At 53.4% G+C, this 16,688-nt stretch overlaps 7 protein-coding genes across 7 annotated transcripts; 4 read left to right on the plus strand and 3 right to left on the minus strand.

Moving 5' to 3' along the window:
* Positions 1 to 957: 957 nt before the first annotated feature.
* Positions 958 to 4,510, minus strand: SPT7 (SAGA histone acetyltransferase complex subunit SPT7; the record flags this gene model as incomplete). Its single annotated transcript, XM_083196638.1, has 3 exons — positions 958 to 2,154; positions 2,205 to 3,379; positions 3,442 to 4,510. 3 exons carry the CDS (start codon positions 4,508 to 4,510, stop codon positions 958 to 960), a joined length of 3,441 nt encoding a protein of 1,146 aa, XP_083047846.1.
* Positions 4,511 to 5,710: 1,200 nt separating this feature from the next.
* On the plus strand, positions 5,711 to 6,368 carry ACO1O0_007266 (dolichol-linked oligosaccharide pyrophosphatase LLP1; the record flags this gene model as incomplete). Its single annotated transcript, XM_083196639.1, has 2 exons — positions 5,711 to 5,735; positions 5,794 to 6,368. 2 exons carry the CDS (start codon positions 5,711 to 5,713, stop codon positions 6,366 to 6,368), a joined length of 600 nt encoding a protein of 199 aa, XP_083047847.1.
* Positions 6,369 to 6,885: 517 nt separating this feature from the next.
* Positions 6,886 to 7,797, minus strand: ACO1O0_007267 (uncharacterized protein; the record flags this gene model as incomplete). Its single annotated transcript, XM_083196640.1, has 1 exon — positions 6,886 to 7,797. The coding sequence occupies one exon, from the start codon at positions 7,795 to 7,797 to the stop codon at positions 6,886 to 6,888; it is 912 nt and encodes a 303-aa protein (XP_083047848.1).
* Positions 7,798 to 9,305: 1,508 nt separating this feature from the next.
* ACO1O0_007268 (uncharacterized protein) lies at positions 9,306 to 9,528 on the plus strand (the record flags this gene model as incomplete). The annotated part of the gene is made up of 2 exons (XM_083196641.1): positions 9,306 to 9,337; positions 9,396 to 9,528. The coding sequence occupies 2 exons, from the start codon at positions 9,306 to 9,308 to the stop codon at positions 9,526 to 9,528; spliced, it is 165 nt and encodes a 54-aa protein (XP_083047849.1).
* Positions 9,529 to 9,603: 75 nt separating this feature from the next.
* PRF1 (peptide chain release factor 1) lies at positions 9,604 to 10,249 on the plus strand (the record flags this gene model as incomplete). The annotated part of the gene is made up of 4 exons (XM_083196642.1): positions 9,604 to 9,729; positions 9,787 to 9,885; positions 9,948 to 10,073; positions 10,127 to 10,249. The coding sequence occupies 4 exons, from the start codon at positions 9,604 to 9,606 to the stop codon at positions 10,247 to 10,249; spliced, it is 474 nt and encodes a 157-aa protein (XP_083047850.1).
* Positions 10,250 to 10,462: 213 nt separating this feature from the next.
* ACO1O0_007270 (uncharacterized protein) lies at positions 10,463 to 13,960 on the plus strand (the record flags this gene model as incomplete). The annotated part of the gene is made up of 2 exons (XM_083196643.1): positions 10,463 to 10,498; positions 10,793 to 13,960. 2 exons carry the CDS (start codon positions 10,463 to 10,465, stop codon positions 13,958 to 13,960), a joined length of 3,204 nt encoding a protein of 1,067 aa, XP_083047851.1.
* A 1,817-nt stretch (positions 13,961 to 15,777) lies between these two features.
* Positions 15,778 to 16,677, minus strand: ACO1O0_007271 (uncharacterized protein; the record flags this gene model as incomplete). The annotated part of the gene is made up of 1 exon (XM_083196644.1): positions 15,778 to 16,677. The coding sequence occupies one exon, from the start codon at positions 16,675 to 16,677 to the stop codon at positions 15,778 to 15,780; it is 900 nt and encodes a 299-aa protein (XP_083047852.1).
* Between the last annotated feature and the right edge of the window lie 11 nt (positions 16,678 to 16,688).

Raw genomic sequence — 16,688 nt, forward strand, 5'->3', positions numbered from 1 at the left:
CAAGCCTGAGTTCGTTGTCACCTTAGAGAACATACCCCGAAACCCTGGTTCACCGCATATTGTAACATCCGAGTTCCATTCAAATAATCAGGTCTACTCGTACTAATAGGTAAGTACCCATCCCCTACTAGGTACTTGAGGGCTCTATCGCACTACTACACTGCACCACACTGCACCACACTCACAAAATGTTCTCAACCTCCCTCCCACCTCCAACTACATAGTAGATGGCATTTCTGACAATGACGCCGGGATATCAATCCAAAGCGTCACACTAAGACAGCTGCCCCCTTTGCCGAAATCGGCTATACTCTATAACGACCAACTAAAGTATAGCAGTAGACGCTGTCATCCTTCATTGCCTCGTCAACCACTGCCTCATCTGTCCTCATTGCCCTGCACCCTAGACTCCTGCGACCCCAACCCTGCCCAACCCCCCATGACCATTGATGATAGAGCAAATCCACATTTCTCTTTTCAGGGGCCGCGGGCCGGTGTTCACCGCTTCCCGAGTCCGACAGACGTCGTTCGGGATATATTCGTAGTGTATACGGGCCAAATTTGAGAGCGCCGTGCCGATGCCAGATCCGTAACGCCGGGGACCTGCGCGAAAAAAAGGACATAAAAAATAACCGAAAGCGATGACGCCGCTAATTATTGGCAAACAGGTTGACAGGAAGAACTCGATCGTAATCTGCAGGAAAGACAGAAAGGAAAAAAAACCAAACGGGGGAATAATACAGAGCGACAGACGGCGAGTGCTCGCTTGGGCGAAGTTGTTCGAAGCCTCCGTGGGAAACATGGGATGCCGGTATGGAAAAGCTTCCCACAACTGTACTTTTGATACCCTTAAAGCCCCGCCCGCGATGCTCCCGTCCAAAAAAGGGGTATTGTCGTAATTCATGCATGTACACTGTAGGTTTGTTTGAATGATGTATTGCCCTCGACACTGGGCGCTCATTGAGCAATGCTCTCTGGGCTCATCATTCCTGTGCCCTCGTCTTTGTCGGTCTGGCTAGCTCCGCCTTGACTCTGCATGCTGTTCGCGCGCTCCATCGAGGGGGCCAATGCCAGCACAGCAGGGTTAGCAGCTGTGCCGGATACGCCGTTAAACATAGCGAGTGCTGCCTTCTTCTTGGCAGGGGTATTGTTGGTGGACCCTGGCTTTCCCGGAGAGGCATTGAGCTTCGCCTCCGCAGCAGCAGCCTCCAGCTTCTTTTTCTTCTTTGCAAGGGCCAGCTGTTCTTTCGGAGGCCGCTTCTGTGCAGACACAATCTTGCCCGTGGCGCCCAGACGCGGCCGGGGCTTTCTCTGCTTGACAGGGAGCTCCTCATCCTCTATCAGCGGCTGATCATCATTGGCGTGTAGCTTGGCCAAGAAGAAATTCTTGACCAGTTTAATTTGGTCTTCGATGTTCTCCCTTGTGACTGGTTCTAGAGGCGGGAGACTCTCAAATTGATCAACGGTATCAGGGCCGGTGGTCTGGGTTTGCATCTGGTACTGGTTGCGGACGCGGGTCTGGAGGAGGTGGAATGGCACGCCAAGAGCTCCACCGAGCTCCTTGTCCAGGCCGAGGGCCTTGAAGCCAAAGAAGTCTTCGCCCAGATCGTCGGCAAAGTCACCGCTGACAAACGTCTCGGCACCATCTTTGAAGGCACCTACACCGTCAGCACCTGCTTCGGGACCCAAGGCAGGGCGCAGAAGATCCGTAAGGTGCATTTTCATCCTGTCGTGGAGGACGCCGAGCTTGTTGCTGTGTCGATCGAGTTCGTCCTTAACATAGCTGTCTAACGAGTCGACGTCGTGGCCGTTTTCATCCAGAGTATGAAGAACCACTTCCTCAGATGTGAACCGCGGCACAACGCGAACCCCATCAGCGGTCTGCACGGTCTTCTTCTCTGCCTCACTGTAAACATTGAAAGTTTTCACCAGCTTCTGGAAATAGTCTGCCGCAATCCCGGTGAATGCATCTACTGCTGATGGCTGCGTCTCTTCAAATCCGGCATGGTAGAGAAGTTTCGTGATGGACCTTTTGAGAGCGTCATGGCAAGTGTCGCTGGCCATCACTGGCCCGTTGTCGGCAATAAAATGCGGTTCAATATCTTGTTCCACAAAGGATTCTGAGCTTGCCTTGGGGAATTGATTGGTGTATACCTAGACCGGGTAAGTTTCCTCATCATTTGTAAGGAATCAAGCATGCTCACCTGGGTCTGAACCTGCATCTGTTTGATGACTGAGATCTTGCTGACAAGCTTCCTGGTTTCTTGGATCTGACGAATATTATCATCAATCTTCTTTGTTAAGCGGCTTGGTGGCGCGGTAAAAGAACCCGCTGGCACTAGGCGTAAGAACTCCCCGTGCTGGTTGATGACCTGGCCCTCGCCGTCTTCCATCCACTGGAAACCAGGTTGAACATCAGGAATATTCCCAAGAACGTCGTAATACTCAGGGATCACCCTGTCCACCTCCTCGTCGATGCCCTCTGCGAGAGTTTCTGGAGCCTTGTTGGCGGCCTCCTTGGCTGACGACACCGGACCCTCAGCCCCTGGTCTAGTAGACGTACCCTGGGACTCTGCTTCTTTTCGATGCTTTAGAAACCGGCGCATGGCAGCCTTGTTACGGAGAGCTGCTTCGGCCTCTGTATTGAGCCTGACGCCCTTGAAGAGAGAATGGCGCTCTTTTGCAGTGAGGGCCCGATCCTTCTTAGTTGTCTGTTTCCAAATCTTGTACTCCTCGTCTTCATACGCCTCTTCAGCTGCCTCGTCGAAGGCCTGGTTAAGGGCCATGCCATTGAGAGTTGGCCCGTCGACATCCATTGCGTCTGCATTGCTTGCCAGACCCGAGTGTCCATTGGCACCGGCAGGAGTGTTTGAACCGCCAATAGGAGGAGTTGAGAACCCATTACTCCCCTCGATAGCTTCTGAATCCTCCCGTCCATGTTTTCCAAGAAGACCGTTGACTTGCAATACGGGTTTCTGATCGACGACTGGTGTGTCCTCTTTCTGATCACTGGGGGCCTTCCGGGATTTATTGGCGCTTGCGCCCTTGGTGGCGGTTACCCGACCGCGAGAAGACATAATTGGTTCATCGTCCGAGTCATCAGCGCCGTCATCATCTCCGCCGTTTTGCTTTCGACGCTCCTCTGCTTCGACTTCGGCTCGAGATCGAATGACGAGGTCAGGGATAAGGGGAATCAGCTTCTCCGCCTCTTTCCTCATGCCATTCGCCATGCGGCGGAGGGGATGATTCATATCTTGATTATATTTGAGACAATTGTCCCAAATGAGGTTCAAGTCCGTGACGAACTCGGCTTTGGACTTATATGTCAAGGACTTGAGCTTCTTTGTCATTGTACCTAAATCCATTGGAGTTTTGATGACTGTAAAGCAGTTAGTTTTACATTGCTCCATGCATTTCGAATTGACACGGCGGTGAACTTACAATTGTGGTAATCAGGCGCGTCCCGCTTGCTGACTCTAGTCAGAAATGGTGTCGAGTACTCGGTATGGGCCTTAAGCTCCGTCAAGACCTTCTCTAAGGCCTCGTATAGCTCCTCTTGGTTCACATTTTCCTCGCTTGCCCATTTGCTTCGGTTCTTTCTCACCTCATTCATGAGGGTTCTAAGTTCGGCGTCAGAGGCCTCAACTTGATCGCGCTTTATGTCAATTCTAGCGATGAGATGCTTGAGTGTCAGGCTCGAGGCGCCTAAGTTGGCGCTGGCAAGTGTCCCCTGATTGCTTGCTGGCTGGCCCGCCGAATTTGACGTCGCGTTATTGTCCATTTCGGCCTGGAGCTGCCTCTCCGAGTCCTCAAGGCGCTGTTGCTCGAGCATGGCCGCCCGATCATTCTCAAGAGTGTAGAAGAGGGTATGGAAGTTGCGACGCGCTGCTTCCTCCGTGGCAATCCGAGCTTCTTCCAATGACTTGATCCCATCATCTCCTAACTTTTCTTGGGTTTGTGATCCATCTTGGTCCTTGATCTTGTCCGCCTGCTTTCCAGGCGAGTTCACCGACTGTACAGGGGAGCTGCCAGACTTTGACGGCGACAACAGCGCGCCAGCGACATTCTGCGATTTGGATGCAGGCGGACCGGGCGCATTATCCTCTTCTTCTTCATCGTCATCGTCATCGTAGTCGTCTTCGTTGATGGATCTCCTTGCTTTCTTGAAGGGTGGTTCCTTGATGGGTTCGTGATCGGTGGTCGGGGGGAGACCGGCCGGGGAGCCGATCCTAGTCGAAGCATTCGGGCGCCGTAGCGCATTGATCGCGTCGCTATTATATGAACCATCCTCACCAAACAGAATATCGACCCTATCTTCGGTCTTGTGAAATAGATCGGAGAAGAAAGCGCGACGAGTCTCGTCTTCGGCGTCAATTGATGCCTCAGGCATCAACACCGACGGGTTGATGTTGCGCGCCGAACCATCATCAATGTGATTGAGGCTTCTGTTGTTGTTTGTATGGTGGATGGAAGGAGGTGGCCAGGATGTCTGGCCATTCGGAAGAGACATATTGGGCCCCTGGCGATGGAAGCGACAAGATGGCGCCTGTCGCCATGCGCAAGAAGATGCGCTCGCGTAGGGGCGGAAGGAGGGTGGATGAGGCAATTAATACGACATCAGTGAAAAGAGCGGCATCGATATTGATGGTAGACCGAATTTCGCGACGAACGGGGTTGGTGTGATGAAGTGTTGATGGCGCGCGCTGTGACCTTCTCGCCGTGTCTTCATGGGGTGAGGTTGAGGATTTGGGGACGTCCTGTACCTTTCCCGAAGCGGGTCTTTGCTTGGAGTGCGAACGTTCTGGGGAGTCTGGCCGCCTGGGTAGCCATGTACCAGAGACATTCACCCAACGGCTCTATGACTGGCAAAAACACAAATACAAAGTCAAAAGGAGCATGCGACCCAAGATCCTCATTATAGAGGCATACAATCAGTTACTGGCAAACAGTCTTTCAGATCCAACGTGTTGCGTCCATTGTTAGCCGCCTAGCATGATTCCCCGGCATGTAATGGGACCACCTCCACGCCTGATGATGCACAAAACCTTACCTTAGGATTCTCGGAGACTGGTCACGCAAAAGGTCACGTGACAACCGGACACCTAGTATTCTTCCTGAGAGCCATGTAGTTTGAATGTCTGTAAGGCGTATCCCGCATATTGAACGTCCATGAAGGGAAAAAAATAAGCATGATTGTTTTGACTGTTAATAAACCTATTCTTGTTACTCCAGAAGCGAGGAATCTCATGCTATGTACTAATACTCTGCCTGTCTGCGAACAATGCCTGCGCCTCCAGATAATGACCTCATGATTGGTGAGTGGATGGTGCCCGTACCTCCACCGACGATCCCTGCCGTCATGTCCTCGGCTGGAGTCTGGAGCCTGGAGCCGCCAGCCAACATCCCAATTGTGTCGCCCTTGTTGGCAATTCCATTAGTAGTTTTCCAACGTCAACGGCGGCGAGGTCCCCTAGGGAAATTTTTGGCGAGGAATACTCTCATCATCCTACGTACCTACTTTTTTGCCGCTTAGACCTTTCGACGCTTGGAAAGCCCACTCGACCGATCGTTGCTCCTCCCGAAACGTCTCAGAGCTTGGCCTCTTCTGACACCGACGCAACCTTCCGACTGCTAAGGTACACGAATATCTGTCTATCGAGGATACGCAGACCGCACTCTACGTTGCGCTTAAAGAGCACGTTCCAACAACATGCGAATCCGGTTACCTTTCGCAGGTGAGTTTAGCAGGCTGTGATGGAGGTCAAGGTAGAATGCTAATCCTCGCCATCCTAGGTGTCTTCTTGATCCTGCTCCTCGTTGCCGCCTACGCTGGGCTCTCGAAGGTGCAGCTTGGACAGTATGTGAACGACAAGGTCCTCCACTTCGTCACCTTCTTCATCCTCACCCTCATCTTCTACTGGATCGTCGATACCAACCGCCGCCGAATCCTCCACATGACCGTGGTTGTCTGCACCTTGGTCTTAGGCGTGGGCTCTGAGTTCCTACAGAGCTTCCTCCCCAACGACCGAGAATTTGATCTATATGACATTGTTGCAAACGTTGTGGGCAGCTTGATGGGCCTTGGCCTTTGTTCCTGGTACCATAAGCGCATGCTCGAGCGGAGGAGGCAGCGGAAGACTTACAATGCCGTTCCCGGCGAGGACGTGGATGACGTGGAACTTGGGGAGGGCCACGAGACGGGCGTTACTGCAGGACCAACCCATCATCGGACGCTAGAGGAAGAAGTTGACAACTGGGACGAGAACGCGCCAGACGACTGGGACGAGGAGGATGGGGTCCCTGCGCCCTCCAAAGGGAAGGACTCTGGCAACGGAGATACTGGCGATTCCAAGAAGCGCACAGACTAGGAACGTGGCGACCGGGACAGTCCGTTTCCCGCGTCCACATCTCGCAAACCGGAGGTTGTCAAGGCAAAGGAGACGTGAGGGGAGACCAAAAACGATGTAATGTTTCACGAGCGCTGGGCACCGCATGCGAGATGGGCGTTTTGATAACTCTACTTACTCGAGCGAATATGTATCACCAGGGAGCAATCAGTTAATGAATGCCAAGTCAAGTATCAATCCCTTGCCCTCACAAGTTCCGTTACCAGTTACTGCAATCTGGATCTTAAATTTCAGATCTAGGTATGGGGTATTAGGCGTTGTACCGGAAAGTCCAAAGATGCCCCTGCCTGTGTTCTAAAATCTCGATCCTTGCGCCCTCAGCATATTGAGGTGGTTCCCTACTAATAATAGGGAAGTTACCGTTGTTCCCAAATACCAATTTCTATCCGGATTCCTGAATTCCATCTCCATGACTGATTTAGCGATACAGCTCTGCTGAAGAGAATCTTCCCCTTGAAAGTTTTAGGCGGTCGTTTCCTTAACACTCGAACCTTTGGAGCCAACTTAGGCGCGTCCTAACATGGAGGTTGCATCTATTCTCAAAGTACCCATTCCCATCCGGATCCCTGTATGTCTTCTTCACGCCCGCCTCCGGCGACACTGGTCTGTTGAGGAGTTCCCACTCCGTTTCGGGCTCTTTTACAGCATTCTCTTTGGGGCCCTCACGGAGCAACGCAATTTCAGCAAGAAGCCCAATGTGGTCCTCAGTGGGAAGCCCAATGGGAGTCTCGAGGGGGTCCTTAATGGGGGCCCCAGGCTCAATTTCCCCCAAGACCTGAGGCTTCTTTGCTTCCTCTGAGATCTGGGCCTGAGGCTTCTTTGCTTCCTCCGAGATCTGGGCCCTCTTTGATTCGTCCGAGATCTGGGCCTTCTTTGCTTCCTCTGCGATCTGGGCATCTTTTGCTTCCTCCGAGGTTTGAGCCTTCTTTGCTTCCTTCGAGGCTTGATGATCCTGCGCGTTACTCGGAGACTCCTTCTTCTTGTCGAAATCCTCTGCCCTGGGCCCAGCCGGGGAGACATCCCCAGCATCGGCCGCCGCAGGCTCGTCTATTTGGGGAATTGAGTCGGGCAAGGCTTGGGTGTTTGAGGATTCAGTTTGATCTAGATGCGTCGTCAGCCTTTCAAAGTGACGGCCAGACCAGTCCAAGCGGACGCCATCTGTTTTGGATTCTTTAGAAGGCTTTGTTTCGTGTTCGGAAGAGGCCTGGTTTTCGCTCTTCGAGTTGCTGCTGGGACCCGCCACCGTGCTGTTGGAGTGAATGCACTGGGTGTAATTGAGGCCCCTCGCGTGATTTCGTGCCACGGAACACGGATCCGGGTATGAGCGCCCAGTCCGTTGAGTGCATGAACGGGAAGTCTTTAGAGACTGGCTGGGGTCGCCCTTTTTCATGACGACTTTGCGCACAGGTCGTTTGGAAGAACTGGCAGGAGAAACAGGCACTGGTCCCGAAGGATGGGCCACCGTGCTGCCTTGACGGGTCGGTGACACATATCTCTGCTTGTCTTTACCTGAGGACTTGTCAGCTCCGATGATATAAATAGAGCATGGACTGAGAGCGAGAAGAAACTTACGTGGTTGAACGGATGGAGCCTGGACATCTTGTCCACCCTCTAGGTCCCCGAGAGCTTGCGACCCAGGCACATGGCTCATGCCATGCACAGCTTTTTTGGTGCCCTCTAGATGTTGAACGGTATCGACTTTTTCAGGAGTTGGTTGAGTGCTAGATCTAGCTTCGGAACATTGGCTCATTATCTTCCTCCCGGGATCGGTCGAGGCGTACCAGTTCAAGTACTCGATGGCTTTCGGGACGATCGTCCTATGGGTGCCAAAGAGCCTATGAGGATTTCTGTTGTTGGACAATTCTTGGAGACTGTCTGCGACTATTAGGACTAGTTCCCCGTCAGTGAATTGACAATTAGTGGTAATCATGACCCGCGGGTTAGGACTGGCAGAGTCAAGGACGTCCGCGAGGGACCTGAGCCAAGTGGATAACGGTAGACCGTGTAGGGGATACCCCAACGAAGGTGCAGTCTTGTAGTTTGTATCCATCGCGAGACATAAGTGAGGGTTCTTTGAGGCTGTTTTAGTTGGAGTTGATTAAATATATCAAGCAAAAGACGGTAGCAGGGCGCCGAGCTTTGGGCTTTTGAGTGGATGGAGGATTGGGATTTTGCTCAAGTGTATTTTCTGGGGCTTGAGCTTTATAAGATGCTTATAAGCGCGGGGGATCAAGTAAAAGCTTCACCAGCCATGATATGCTTTCTGAAAGTATTCTTGTTGAAGTTTGGCCTACCAAAGTTGGTGGCTTGATTGTTGTTGAGTATCAATGGCATGGCTGCTCGTTAACATACGTGGATGCCCCCAACTGGCGTAAATCAATAGATTTGATGGGATCTATATGATAATAGTTGATAACAATTTATTAAATTAGGTGGGAATACCTAGGTGGAAGTCGTGCGTGAGAGGTGGGTGAAGCTATCATGGGGCGGCCCTTACCAGATTGCTGCACCTGTAGTATTATACCTCCTACCCAAGTACTTCTACTAATCCTCGTAGTACTTACACATACCTTATGGTGCTTATGCGGGCGACTCCCGTTTTGGGAGACGATTAAAAAGCGTAGACAGGGTCACTAAAGAATATTGGGATCTTTCCCGACCACCTGAAAGAATTCGGCTGCTTAGGAAGGAATATATGCTAAGTCGAGAGCCTGTCTCCAAAAACGGGGGTCGCCCGCGTAAGAGTAGGTACTTATTAGTGACCCCACACCCCGCCGCCCGTCGTCCAGCGCCCCACCGCCGAATGGTGACAGCAACTTTCACTAGGGGGAAATCTTCAGCTGTTTGTTGCAACCCGGATCATTTTCCACGTGCACCAGAGAGCGCCATCACGACAAGATGGCGAGTAAGGGGAAGGATGCCCAGGCAAGGTCTGTACCTGGGACTGGAGGGCGCTTTTTGTTGGTCAGGGGCTGACTAGAACTGCAGCGGAAAAGATGCGACGCCCAGCAATCCGCGGGGGATTCCCTACGCCCCGTTTGTCGACAAAGTCGAGGATTACGTCGCATCTCGAGACGATGTCGAGCCGACGCTGCGAAGCTTCCAAGAGATGATATCGTGAGCCGTGCCCCGAACTCCGAGTCTGAGCAAGGAGCTCTGCGAGAGGTGACTCCGACAAAGCGACGGTATGATAACCATGGAGGAGCACAGGAAATATCAGTTCATGGAAGTCAACCTGCAACGTCGGATGACTGGTCTAAATGACAAGATCCCCGATATCAGAAAAACGCTGGAGACGGTCCAATTCTTGAAGCTGAGAAGGGTAGGCTTCTGCGATGGTTCCAGAGAGCTAAAGGGCCCCCACCTGACCAGGCGACAGGACGAAACCGAGCCGGTCGAGACCACATTCGAGCTTAATGAGACGCTGTACGCACAGGCAAATATTCCACCAACAGACGAGGTCTATATCTGGCTAGGGGTGCGTCCCATGATGCTATCAATGTTGGCGAAACTTCGGCGAAGACTGACGTACCTCAACAGGCCAACGTGATGCTGTCATACTCCATCGACGAAGCCGAGGAGCTGCTGAGCTCGAAACTTTCCACAGCCAAGAAGAGCCTGTCGAATTGCGAGGAAGACTTGGACTTCCTTAGGGAGCAGATTACGGTAAGCCTCACAACTGAGCTACTGTCATTATATACGGGCTAACACTTGCGAAGACGATGGAAGTGGCTATCGCTCGGGTCTACAACTGGGAGGTGGTACAAAAGCGCAAGGATAAGACCGACGATGAGGGGGACAAGGCAAAAACAAAAGAGGATGGTAGCTCTCCGAATGACTGATGGGTGTGATGGGGCTTTTGATGAATCTTGTATGGGATCTACTCTTGACACAGAACCTCAAAATATTCGTCGCCTTTGCAAATTTAGTAAATGTGAATTGAGGTTCAAAGTGCCCTGGATCAGCTTTTCATACCTACCCAGGCATATATCTACTACCTTGCTTCTAGTGACCTACTAGTATTACCTTGCGGCGGACTGATATCTCTCGCCATCATGAAGCTCCAGATTGGGTGGGACCAGCCCCGCTTGGTGACAGGACTCGATAGTTGCATAGACTCCTGGCCGCGCCGATCGCGAACTTCCAACTTTTTTTGGCCGGCGCTCCATCCTCGCAAAGTCTAGGTGGATCGTCAACCACACAACCACTCTCTAGCTTCACTGTCGATATCACGCACGGGTGAAGCAATGTTGAGGAATGCTTCAATCGGCGGCATGGGAGCTTGGACGAAAGCAGCGCATGCTGCTTCCCCTTGCGACACCCATCTTTCTGGTAGGCTCTGAATGGTCCCCAATTTTTGAACAGCCACGCTCATAGTATTACAGACATTCCGTCGCTCGGTATCACAAACAAGTTATAGATATGCAACTGCATCGAGAGTTGCCGTCGCCACCGAAGCCAATCGCACTGAAGGCCCTTCAAAAGCCCCCATCGACGACTTTCTACAGAAGTTTGCTGCGCGACGCTCAGACAACAATGATGAGCATGTCCCGAAGCGCAATAATAAGACAGCAGCGAGGAGACGCAAGCGCAGAAAAGGAACACGTCCTACTGCTTTGGATACTGGCGGGCCGATCTCGGAAAACATCGATCCTGAATATTTCGAGGATGACTCTCTTCACGCTCCGGGCATCTCGAGCTTCGACGATTATTTGGAGCCAGTAGAGGATGGTGTCAGGACTGATGCGCATTCCCATAGGGGAATTCCAGTGGGCAAGGAACACCCAAGCTCAAACGTGGACGATTTGAACGAGAACGAAGGGGAGTCTTTTGTGAGGCAAAGGGAAAACGACCTTCAATGGATATTTGACTCCTTCCAGGCGGGGACATATTTGACACCCGTGGAGCGCAGCACTGGGATGACCATGCGCTTCGCTGACCGAGGACCCAACCTCTTGATCCATAGGAGCACAGCCAAGATCACTACCCGCCATGCTTGGAGGAAAAAAGTGGCGTCGATGAGGAGCCTTCGGCTTCCCGTCGTTGTTATGCAGATTTTGATTCGACGGCAGATTTTGAAGACCGGAGAGGACCGGGACCTCCTGGATCTGCTGCCTAAGGGGGAGCAACGGAGGACTCTGATTGACTTGGTGGCCTCCACCGGCTACTCTCGTCAGGACATTGACAACATGATGTACGTCATCGAGGGCAAATCTGACCAAGAGCGGTGCGAGCGGTTTCTGCAGGTCAAAGGATATAAACCGATATGGCTATTACACTTTATCATCCGCCCGGATGCGAAAGTCAGCAGTGTCAGTGTCCTGGTCGATATCCTGTCCTACTGTGAGGAGTTTTACGATGGACGAAGAAAGTGGGAAAAGCAAGACATGTGGTACTGGACGGGTACCCGGCGCTCAAAGATGAAAATGCTGAGCATGGCACCCAAGATCTTTCGCCACACGATAAAATATCTAGCCATGCAATGCATGGTTGTAGATGGGAGGCTTCTGATCAAGGTCGCGGAGCTTGCTGCCCAGTATATCAAGAACATGGGCAAGTGGGACCACCATCCTGACAGAATTTACTACTACCAGTGCGAGCTCTTCAACCACACATTGGAAGTTCTGACGCCTTCACTGAAGCCGCTGCCGCCGACATGGTACCGGCCACTGCCATGTTACTGGCAGGCACAGAAAATTCTCTTGTCAATGTCAGCTAGCCTGGATAGACAGCTCCAGGTGAACAAGGCTGGGTTCACAGCGGTCAGGGAAGTGCTAGCTGGTCTTGACAAGAATCAGACTGAGATACACAACTCAGACCGACATGCGCCGAATTGGCCTCCCTACCTGGAAATCAGGGATGGCATCGACGAAATGGTGGATCCGGAAGACAATTGGAGTCGGTCTGTGTCCGCAGGGGCCTTACAGCAAGAAGCGGGCTTTGATCTGGATAAACGGGACCAGAGTCTAGACATTTTGCAGGGTAAAGCCCCGGATGGCACACCCACAGTCCAGCAGCGCATCATCAGAAAGATACACCGGGATACGGGACCGTGGGAATCCACCATCATGGCCACTCGCAACGCTGAGGAAGCTTGGGCCAGGTTTTCAGACCCGCCGGAACCTGGGCTTCGTCCCGGTGTATACGAGTACAGGGCTATGTTCACAAAACTATGCCTTCGCGACGTTGACCCGGCCATGGGGCTGCGACCCGGAGATCGCGCCTTTAACTTCGAAGTCAAGCAGGACCCCAACCTGTCCGAATTTGCCAAATCTCGCATGCAACCTCCGAGCGTCGAAGAGCTCTACGCGCAAATGCGCAGGGCGGGCATTCGCCCGTCGGGGGGATGCCTCGACGTGCTTGTGGCCAACGCAAAAAGTTTGGAGAGGGCCCACCAGTACCTGCGAGATAGCACCGAAATAGCTTGGCCGTTGATGATGTCTCGTTTCCGGGGCGAGAACGCCAAGGCGCTGATGCAGACCCGCAAGCCCCTTGTTGCCGCCTATATCAAGGTTATATCTCATATCGAGAGCAAGCCCGGGCGAGAACTGCTGAGGGCGATAAGGTTATGTGAGAAGCGTTTCGAACACGACCAAAGCGGCCATGCGTGGCCCTCGTATGTATGGGGCATCATACTCAAGGCCTTTAGTGCCAAGTCTAGGAGTATGAGGCGGTTCGGGAAAGACCTGACGGAGCAGCTCCGGGCCTATCATCTAGTTGTTGAGAAGATCGAGGATACGTCCCCGATCCGACTGCCGGCTTTGGTCCAGTTCGGCAAATGTCTGCGTAAGGCGGCGGCGCGCGCACTGGCGGAACACCTCCACGACTTGACATTGTATTCCAGGGCGGCGGACAGCCCGCTGAGGTTCATGTACGACATGGAAGCTCGCCAACCACTCGCCAAGCCAATGCACGGCTCTGGCGTCCAGAAATCGTGGCTACGCTTTTTTGGTCTCGGAACCAAGCGCATGAAGAATATGATCCAGGGAGTCATCGACCGCGAAGCAGTTATCAATAATGTATTTAGTGCGAACCGTATGGTGACACTTGAAAGGATGTCTACGCGTGGAGATCCTGTCCGTGCCACGGACGCGTACGAGGTCATGGAAACGTGGGCGTTCCTGGGCGAGTTTGAAGAGATGGCGTCGCTCCTGGAATGGCTGGTGAAACAATGGGACAACACCGACCTGCTGGAGGAACTTCAGGAGTACGAGGAGATACCGGGAAGAGCCGACTTCCACGATACGCTCTGCCTGTTCCGCAAATATGCCGAGCCTATGCTCTCGGAGGAGCGGGTGGAAGATCTGCGGCAGTCGATCAGCAAGGCGCAAGTGGTCTGGACGTGGCCCGACGACGAGATGGTGGCGGCGTTCTACGACGCACAGCACGAGGCTCCGTACCTCCATCTGGAGCATGTGCTAGAGTGGACACGGTACCGCCAGGCGCTGGACCGGGGAGAAGACCCGGCGACCCTGCGGCGGCCACCGAAGTGGCGCGATCAGTCATGGGAGTCCAAGGCGGGGGGTTATTCGCGGCGGAGTGAGCCGTGGTGACATGGCTCCCGCCTTGGACATGCATATGGTCGGTGTATAATTTCATCTGAGGGATAAAATCTGTATAACATTGGGTGGTGTACTGGCAGCGATGGCGGGTGTTTTGACAGCAGGATACCCTGGCATATATTCATAGACGGCACAAAGGCGTTTTGTAGTACATGTGTATAACAGCAGAAGATGATGGAGTAACGGAGAATTGTGCACAACTGCCGGCGCAATGCACGAAGTATATGCATGCATGAACTGCTGTCAAAGAAGTAAGTAGGTAGGTATGGATGAGGTTGGGTATGAATAAAGTTCCCGGCGCTTGTGTTTGAGATGGACGGGCGGCTACGGGCGGCTAACGTCTCTCCTAAAAGTGCTATTAAGGAAGCAGGCCTGCACGTTGGTCCTCGTTAACATGGATCGTCTGCCAGAGCCATGGGAGTCTCGACCGGCCAGCACCGAGGCCAAGAGGAGATATAAATTTGCATATAGGATTCCAGTCGAGCCAGCAGGAACAAAGTCGAGAATTCCTGGTTGGAGAACAAAGACGGGACGAGGGGGACGGGCTGCTTTGTAGGAGTAGGCTTTGTAGGAGTAGGTAGGCTTTGTATGGGGCGAAGGGCCACTGGCGGTTACACAGGCCAGAGGTGCAGGTGGGAGTGGTGGGGCAGCCTTGATTGGCCAGCAGCGCCTGTGGCCTCCGACGGTCCCCAGAGGCAAGCCGCTCCTGCTCTATGTACCAGAGCTTCCCTGGGGCTCCTGCTGCCAATGACAAGGGAGCACGCGCATCGACGGCGAAACCGCCATCGCCATTGTGGCCTGCAGGCCTCGCGATGTGGTCGGGCAATCTCCTCCTCTCCTTCAGGGCCCCTGCAGCCAGCCGGGAGTTGCGACGACTTGCTTGGACGTCGGCGGCTGATGAGGGACAAGCGTCCCGGGGTCGAGGGGTTCGAGGGGGTCGAGCGATACAAAGTGACTGCTGCTGCTGCTACTGCTGCTCGTCACTGTTTCGAAGAGAAGCAAGAAAAATCCAAAGCTGGGTGCATTCGCGGTTCTCTCACGTCTCCTACGTCTTTTCCTTACCTCGTCTCCTTTCTTTTCTCCCTTTCTGTCTTGCCTCTCTCTCTCTGTCTTGCCTCTCTTTCCTCATTGTTGTCTATTTTCGTCACTCTTGTCGATCTTCCTCTCTCTGCGTTTGTTCTCCCTCGCTCTGTGTGTGTCCGCGTGTGTTCACCAGCTGCCTCTCATTGTCTCTTGGTTTTGCCTTCATTCCAGGCTCGCTTTAATATACGTGTTCTCTGGACTCGGTCGTCGTCTGGCACGAACCGCTTCGTTCGAGAGCTCGACGCCCACCACTCTCGCTTCAGTATATCCCGTCTTCAGTACCAGCGCGAACAAGCGATATCCGCCGTTGATCTTTTCTGCATTCAATACTTGAACCGCAAGCCGCGAACAAGCAGCAAACATTCTCTGATACCAAAATGCGATGCAATATCCCCCTGTGGGCGGCCGCATACCTTCTTCTTGCTGCTCAGCCCATCAAGGCTGGTCCTCTCAACTGGGCTGCCAGAATGCAAGTCTCCTCTGCCTTCTATACGTCCTACTACATGGACTAACTGTCACTTCAGAATACCAAAAGCTGAAATCGATACTCTCAATCCTCGGGCTGATACCCAGGACGATGGGTATGGTCCCTTTCCTTGACTCGGTTACATTGGGGTCCTTTTGAACTCACCATCCCATAGTTCGCAACCGCCGGTCACTACTCCCAGCCCCGAGTTTGCCGAATTGACGGCGAGCGAAAACTTCCCAAGCTCCCTTCTCCCAAACTATGAGAGTGAGCCTGAGAGCAGTAGTGAGAGGGAGAGGTTGACTTCGCTTGATTTGATCGAGGAAACAACAACCGTCCCTCCAGCACCGACGATGCCCCCATCCTCGGCGGTCGAGACGCCAACTCCCGACCCGGCCCCTCCTGCTCCGGCTCCGACAACCCCTATCACTCCCGCGCTGCCGAGCAAACTTCCAACCATCATCATTCCAGAACCGAGCTCCTCGAGTGTGGTCCGGACGATTCTATCTAGCATCGTGGCCCCGTCCAGTGTTGAGACTCCATCCAGCGTTGAGACTCCGTCCAGCATTGAGACTCCGTCCAGCGTTGAGACTCCGTCCAGCATCGTGACGCCATCCAGTGTTGAGACTCCGTCCAGCGTTGAGACTCCGTCCAGCATCGTGACTCCGTCCAGCATCGTGACTCCGTCCAGCATCGTGACTCCGTCCAGCATCGTGACGCCGTCCAGTGTTGAGACTCCGTCCAGCATCGTGACGCCGTCCAGCGTTGAGACTCCGTCCAGCATCGTGGCTCCGTCCAGCATCGTGACTCCGTCCAGCATCGTGACGCCGTCCAGTGTGGTAACTTCGCCTGATGTTGCGACACCCTCGGCTCCCCCCACCCCACCGTCGGCTTCTACCACGACTCCTCCCACGACACTAGAGAACTCTCCTAGCTCTGAGACCACGTCCATTCCGCCGTCTGGTCTACCAACGGCTCCTGGAACAGTGTACACGCCGCCAAACTTACCAAGTTCTCCTGGGAGCGTCCCCCCGCCTAGCTCCACCGCCGAAGAGCTCCCTAAGCCGACGCTGATCCCAACCCCGGACAACTCGAGCCCTCCTGAGGTGCCCACATCCTCCAGCCTTCCGGAGACATCAAACTCCCCTTCCTCATCCATATCCCCTCCCG

Source organism: Amphichorda felina (genome assembly GCF_050947745.1).
Source record: "Amphichorda felina strain 45539 chromosome Unknown scaffold_7, whole genome shotgun sequence".
In the NCBI taxonomy this organism is placed as follows: Eukaryota; Fungi; Ascomycota; class Sordariomycetes; order Hypocreales; family Bionectriaceae; genus Amphichorda; species Amphichorda felina.